General features: G+C 50.6%; 1 protein-coding gene across 1 annotated transcript in view; it reads left to right on the forward strand.

Moving 5' to 3' along the window:
* The window catches only part of HSD3B7 (hydroxy-delta-5-steroid dehydrogenase, 3 beta- and steroid delta-isomerase 7), a gene marked incomplete at its 5' end in the record, with an annotated part of 19,748 nt that overhangs the window by 10,786 nt on the left and 2,168 nt on the right, over positions 1-6,794 (forward strand). The window contains 2 exons of the mRNA XM_018570827.1: positions 1,407-1,515; positions 2,565-2,664. Coding sequence (XP_018426329.1) covers positions 1,407-1,515; positions 2,565-2,664 — 209 coding nt within the window. The remainder of the gene's footprint in view (positions 1-1,406; positions 1,516-2,564; positions 2,665-6,794) is intronic.

A 6,794-nucleotide genomic window follows, 5' to 3' on the forward strand; every position in this document is an offset into this window, starting at 1 on the left:
GCTATGCTGTCCATCAATGTAAGGGGGCGCTATGCTGTCCATCAATGTAAGGGGGCGCTATGCTGTCCATCAATGTAAGGGGGCGCTATGCTGTCCACCAATGTAAGGGGCACTATGCAGTGCACCAATGTAAGGGGGCGCTATGCTGTCCATCAGTGTAATGGTGAGAAATTACCCCTTTGACTGGCAACAAGTGTAGAAGTGACCCCTTACATTGCATGTCAGTGGGAAATCGTCCTGTCACATTGGTCATTGTAGGTGGGAGACCAATCTGTCATTGCTCCCAGCTCAGGGACCTTCTAGCAACCTCTGGAGGAACCCTTAGACTCCATGGAAGGAGAACGCCTCCATGGTTGGTGGAGAACGCCTCTTCCCTACAGTCAGAGGGCGTTTGTTTTGTGAGCTGATAAATTCTTCCGTCCTCTATGTTGGAATCTAAAGGTCATGACCTGTTATATAAACAGTCCCGGGCAGCCCACAGATTATTATAAGTGGCACTTCCTTTCCTATGTTTATATAAATAGCTGTAACGTGTCCACATGGTTCTTGTTTGATGAGGAACATCATCTGAATGTGACTCAGAGGAGACGGTTACACGGTGATGAACATTGCTGGACTCGTGTCTGGCAGGTTCATCGGCTCACAACCTCGGGCTGTTTGGTTCTAGAGGAGACATAATGTAACCTCCGGGGTCACTGAGCCTTCATAATGGTAATCAGAGAAGTGGGACCAGGGCCGGATTTACGCTCTCTGCTGCCCCAAGGCCACGTTCCTCAATGCTCCCGCCTACCCGCCAAATTCCCCCCACCCCCTCCAATTGAGAGCGGCAGACCTATAGGCTGCATACAAGTGATCTTGGCGACACCGCAGAGTGCAGGTGTAGAAAACAAGCGGCGGCTTCCCCGCTGTACATTTGGCCCTGCTTGCCCAGAGCCGGGCTAGTGGGACGAGTTCCAAGAACTGATCTGGAATTAGAAGTGATTAGGAAACTTTTTTTGAACTCCAATTATAATTTTTTGACTCTTACGCGCAGCCTTTCTCAACCTCTCTACCCCGAGGAACCCAGGAACCCATGATAAAATGTTTAGGAACCCCTGCTGGAAACCAACTGATTGAGGGTCAGGGGTATATGCCCCTTTGGCACTGGAGGTTGGTGGGAAGAATGCTCCCATTACTGTGGCGGTCACAATATATTGATGGGCTACAGAATGGCAACCTCAGAAGTGGAGGCTGTACACGATGATGTCATACTTCACAATGAAGTCAGCTTGACCAAGTTGTATCTTTGTGGTTTGACTCGGATACCCTTCTTGGACCCTCTGCATCCCATGTCACCCGTACCCCTCAATACCCCCTTACTAGAGCTTTACCCCGTCACCTGACCGCGGCTCCTTTTGGCTTTACAGGAACGGAGAATGTTCTGAGGGCGTGTCAGGAGGAAGGCATCCAGTACTTGGTCTACACCAGCAGCATGGAGGTTGTGGGTCCAAATATCCACGGAGATCCATTCTTCAGGTCAGTGTCACCAGCAGGGGGTTAATGACGAGGTTTTGGGAGGCTGCGCCCTTAGAACACTGAAATGTCGGCAGCGATAAATACTTTTCATTGGCTTTTCCGTGCGGCATCATTCTTCAGCTTACTAAACTGCACTGGCGGGGAGATGAACCTAGAGTGAACACGCTGTATGTGATCTTACTCTAGGGGGTTTTGGGGTGCACGGCGGTGGTGTTACCTCTGGCATCCCGTCCAGCACACTGACTTCATTGGTTGGCAGGAGCTGGGTGGGTGGGATGCCAGCCAGAGTGTCACAGGGTGCTAACAGTTCCTACCAGCAGGGGCGTCCCCAGGACGGGTGTCACCCGGAGAGGAGAAGGGGTGACACCCCGCCGTGACGTCACCGCGCATCTTATTGACGCCATCTTGGTGATGGACGCCGGCAGAGAGAGGAGGGGACGTTCACCCGGATGGATGAGGTATGCCGCCGGGTCCCCTCCTCTCTCCTGCAGCTGTCGGGCTCTCTGTCCGTGACCAAGTGCCTGACTTTTCATAGGGGGCGACCCCAAAATGACTGTCAGTCATTTTGGTGTCACCCCTCCAATGGTGGCACCCGGGACGCCCCCTCCCCGCACCCCCCTTGTGACACCACGGCCTACCAGCCTGGATCCCTCTGGCAGGAAAGGGGGCGGCAGGCACCCCCCCCAATGTGACCCAATTAGATGCCGCCTGAGGCAACGCTCACTGTACAGTGTCGCTGGAGGAGCCATGTTGTCACCCTAGGATAAAGAGTGGGGGTTGTTCTGTAGTCCACATTAATAACTGGGAAAAGTGTAACTGGTAATGGTCGGAACAGACAGAGAGCACAGGAAGTCCTCAGCTCACAAGATTTCTGGCAGGATCAACAGGGTTTTTTTTTGCATTTATTGAACAGAGACAACAAAACACTTTCCATTGTATATGTCACACATCAGAAGGGAGCCAATGAGAGACGTCACTGTCGGGGTTTTCATGTGATTTGCTGAATCAGCGCAATCCACGGAGCTTATTATATGTTCTTCTGGTTCCAGAGGTAACGAGGACACGAAATACACCGTGTACCATGACCAGGCCTATCCACTGAGCAAATCCAAGGCTGAGAAGATTGTGCTGGAGGCCAATGGGAGGAAGGTGAGTGATTTCTGTGTCATAAACTGGCTTATATCTGACCTCCGTCCTCCCCTTCAGTCTTCTATCTGACCTCCGTCCTCCCCTTCAGTCTTCTATCTGACCTCCGTCCTTCCCTTCAGTCTTCTATCTGACCTCCGTCCTTCCCTTCAGTCTTCTATCTGACCTCCGTCCTTCCCTTCAGTCTTCTATCTGACCTCCGTCCTTCCCTTCAGTCTTCTATCTGACCTCCGTCCTTCCCTTCAGTCTTCTATCTGACCTCCGTCCTTCCCTTCAGTCTTCTATCTGACCTCCGTCCTTCCCTTCAGTCTTCTATCTGACCTCCGTCCTTCCCTTCAGTCTTCTATCTGACCTCCGTCCTTCCCTTCAGTCTTCTATCTGACCTCCGTCCTTCCCTTCAGTCTTCTATCTGACCTCCGTCCTTCCCTTCAGTCTTCTATCTGACCTCCGTCCTTCCCTTCAGTCTTCTATCTGACCTCCGTCCTTCCCTTCAGTCTTCTATCTGACCTCCGTCCTTCCCTTCAGTCTTCTATCTGACCTCCGTCCTTCCCTTCAGTCTTCTATCTGACCTCCGTCCTTCCCTTCAGTCTTCTATCTGACCTCCGTCCTTCCCTTCAGTCTTCTATCTGACCTCCGTCCTTCCCTTCAGTCTTCTATCTGACCTCCGTCCTTCCCTTCAGTCTTCTATCTGACCTCCGTCCTTCCCTTCAGTCTTCTATCTGACCTCCGTCCTTCCCTTCAGTCTTCTATCTGACCTCCGTCCTTCCCTTCAGTCTTCTATCTGACCTCCGTCCTTCCCTTCAGTCTTCTATCTGACCTCCGTCCTTCCCTTCAGTCTTCTATCTGACCTCCGTCCTTCCCTTCAGTCTTCTATCTGACCTCCGTCCTTCCCTTCAGTCTTCTATCTGACCTCCGTCCTTCCCTTCAGTCTTCTATCTGACCTCCGTCCTTCCCTTCAGTCTTCTATCTGACCTCCGTCCTTCCCTTCAGTCTTCTATCTGACCTCCGTCCTTCCCTTCAGTCTTCTATCTGACCTCCGTCCTTCCCTTCAGTCTTCTATCTGACCTCCGTCCTTCCCTTCAGTCTTCTATCTGACCTCCGTCCTTCCCTTCAGTCTTCTATCTGACCTCCGTCCTTCCCTTCAGTCTTCTATCTGACCTCCGTCCTCCCCTTCAGTCTTCTATCTGACCTCCGTCCTTCCCTTCAGTCTTCTATCTGACCTCCGTCCTTCCCTTCAGTCTTCTATCTGACCTCCGTCCTTCCCTTCAGTCTTCTATCTGACCTCCGTCCTTCCCTTCAGTCTTCTATCTGACCTCCGTCCTTCCCTTCAGTCTTCTATCTGACCTCCGTCCTTCCCTTCAGTCTTCTATCTGACCTCCGTCCTTCCCTTCAGTCTTCTATCTGACCTCCGTCCTTCCCTTCAGTCTTCTATCTGACCTCCGTCCTCCCCTTCAGTCTTCTATCTGACCTCCGTCCTTCCCTTCAGTCTTCTATCTGACCTCCGTCCTTCCCTTCAGTCTTCTATCTGACCTCCGTCCTTCCCTTCAGTCTTCTATCTGACCTCCGTCCTTCCCTTCAGTCTTCTATCTGACCTCCGTCCTTCCCTTCAGTCTTCTATCTGACCTCCGTCCTTCCCTTCAGTCTTCTATCTGACCTCCGTCCTTCCCTTCAGTCTTCTATCTGACCTCCGTCCTTCCCTTCAGTCTTCTATCTGACCTCCGTCCTTCCCTTCAGTCTTCTATCTGACCTCCGTCCTTCCCTTCAGTCTTCTATCTGACCTCCGTCCTTCCCTTCAGTCTTCTATCTGACCTCCGTCCTTCCCTTCAGTCTTCTATCTGACCTCCGTCCTTCCCTTCAGTCTTCTATCTGACCTCCGTCCTTCCCTTCAGTCTTCTATCTGACCTCCGTCCTTCCCTTCAGTCTTCTATCTGACCTCCGTCCTTCCCTTCAGTCTTCTATCTGACCTCCGTCCTTCCCTTCAGTCTTCTATCTGACCTCCGTCCTTCCCTTCAGTCTTCTATCTGACCTCCGTCCTTCCCTTCAGTCTTCTATCTGACCTCCGTCCTTCCCTTCAGTCTTCTATCTGACCTCCGTCCTTCCCTTCAGTCTTCTATCTGACCTCCGTCCTTCCCTTCAGTCTTCTATCTGACCTCCGTCCTTCCCTTCAGTCTTCTATCTGACCTCCGTCCTTCCCTTCAGTCTTCTATCTGACCTCCGTCCTTCCCTTCAGTCTTCTATCTGACCTCCGTCCTTCCCTTCAGTCTTCTATCTGACCTCCGTCCTTCCCTTCAGTCTTCTATCTGACCTCCGTCCTTCCCTTCAGTCTTCTATCTGACCTCCGTCCTTCCCTTCAGTCTTCTATCTGACCTCCGTCCTTCCCTTCAGTCTTCTATCTGACCTCCGTCCTTCCCTTCAGTCTTCTATCTGACCTCCGTCCTTCCCTTCAGTCTTCTATCTGACCTCCGTCCTTCCCTTCAGTCTTCTATCTGACCTCCGTCCTCCCCTTCAGTCTTCTATCTGACCTCCGTCCTCCCCTTCAGTCTTCTATCTGACCTCCGTCCTTCCCTTCAGTCTTCTATCTGACCTCCGTCCTTCCCTTCAGTCTTCTATCTGACCTCCGTCCTTCCCTTCAGTCTTCTATCTGACCTCCGTCCTTCCCTTCAGTCTTCTATCTGACCTCCGTCCTTCCCTTCAGTCTTCTATCTGACCTCCGTCCTTCCCTTCAGTCTTCTATCTGACCTCCGTCCTCCCCTTCAGTCTTCTATCTGACCTCCGTCCTTCCCTTCAGTCTTCTATCTGACCTCGGTCCTCCCCTTCAGTCTTCTATCTGACCTCTGTCCTCCCCTTCAGCCTTCTATCTGACCTCCGTCCTTCCCTTCAGCCTTCTATCTGACCTCCGTCCTCCCCTTCAGTCTTCTATCTGACCTCCGTCCTCCTCTCCAGTCATCTTTCTGACCTCCGTCCTCCCCTTCAGTCTTCTATCTGACCTCCGTCCTTCCCTTCAGTCTTCTATCTGACCTCCGTCCTTCCCTTCAGTCTTCTATCTGACCTTCGTCCTTCCCTCCAGTCATCTTTCTGACCTCCGTCCTCCCCTTCAGTCTTCTATCTGACCTCCGTCCTTCCCTTCAGTCTTCTATCTAACTTCCGTCCTCCCCTCCAGTCTTGCACAGTTGTACCGCCTCCTCTGATGTCACTGCACACTCTGAGCTCCTCACAATGTACATTAGGGGCTGCAGCAAGTCAGGGATTACCCCGAGGCAACCAATCAAATTTGACGTTTCTTTGTAGCCAGATCAGTCCCTGAGCTTGCCGGATTGTCTTATTTGGGAGGATTTAATAAAAGGAGTGAAGAGTCCTCGCTTCTCAAAATGAACGTTCACTTTAGCTCAGGGAATAAGGTGAAGCTTCAATCATCCAATCACGTGCGAGCAAAAAACCTTGAAGGGGATTTATCGAAACTGGAGCAGACAAAATCTGGAGCAGCTGTTCATAGGAACCAATCGGCTTCTCTCTTTCATTTCCAAATCTTAACTGAACAAACTGAAGAGACAAGCCGATTGGTTGCCATGTGCAGCTGCTCCACATTTTGTCTGCTCCAGCGTTGATAAATCCCCCCTCCCCCCCCTTTGCGTTTTATTTGTTTTTATTTCCCTTGCACACGATTGGGTAATCAGAGATATTTCCCCTCGTCGTAGCCTCACTGTACTAATTAACTGAACTTTAATATCAAACCCGATGAATGATTCAAATGCTGCACAAGGCTGAACACGTGTTGTATGTATAACGGTGTCTGTTGCATGTCAGCGGAATCCTAATCGGGGATTATACAGAACTGCCCGCTCAATGGCTCCCTCTGGTGGTCACAACGGATAATACACGTGTGTCATAAACCATGTTTTGTAGCAGTGACGTCATTACCTCCTAATTGTACATTTCATTTCATATATATTTTCCAATTTTTTTATTTAACTTAATACTTTAACAATATAAAAATACAGTATTTGTGTAAGAAGATGCGAGCATGCGTAAAATCCTGCAATCTGGCATAACAGTAAGGGGTTTATTTATGAACCCTGCAAATAATTGTGGACATTTGTCCTGTGCAAATATCTGCCAAAACGAACATCCTTTCG

Source organism: Nanorana parkeri, unplaced genomic scaffold, assembly GCF_000935625.1.
Source record: "Nanorana parkeri isolate BGI_ZX_2015 unplaced genomic scaffold, ASM93562v1 scaffold1605, whole genome shotgun sequence".
NCBI classification, from domain to species: domain Eukaryota; kingdom Metazoa; phylum Chordata; class Amphibia; order Anura; family Dicroglossidae; genus Nanorana; species Nanorana parkeri.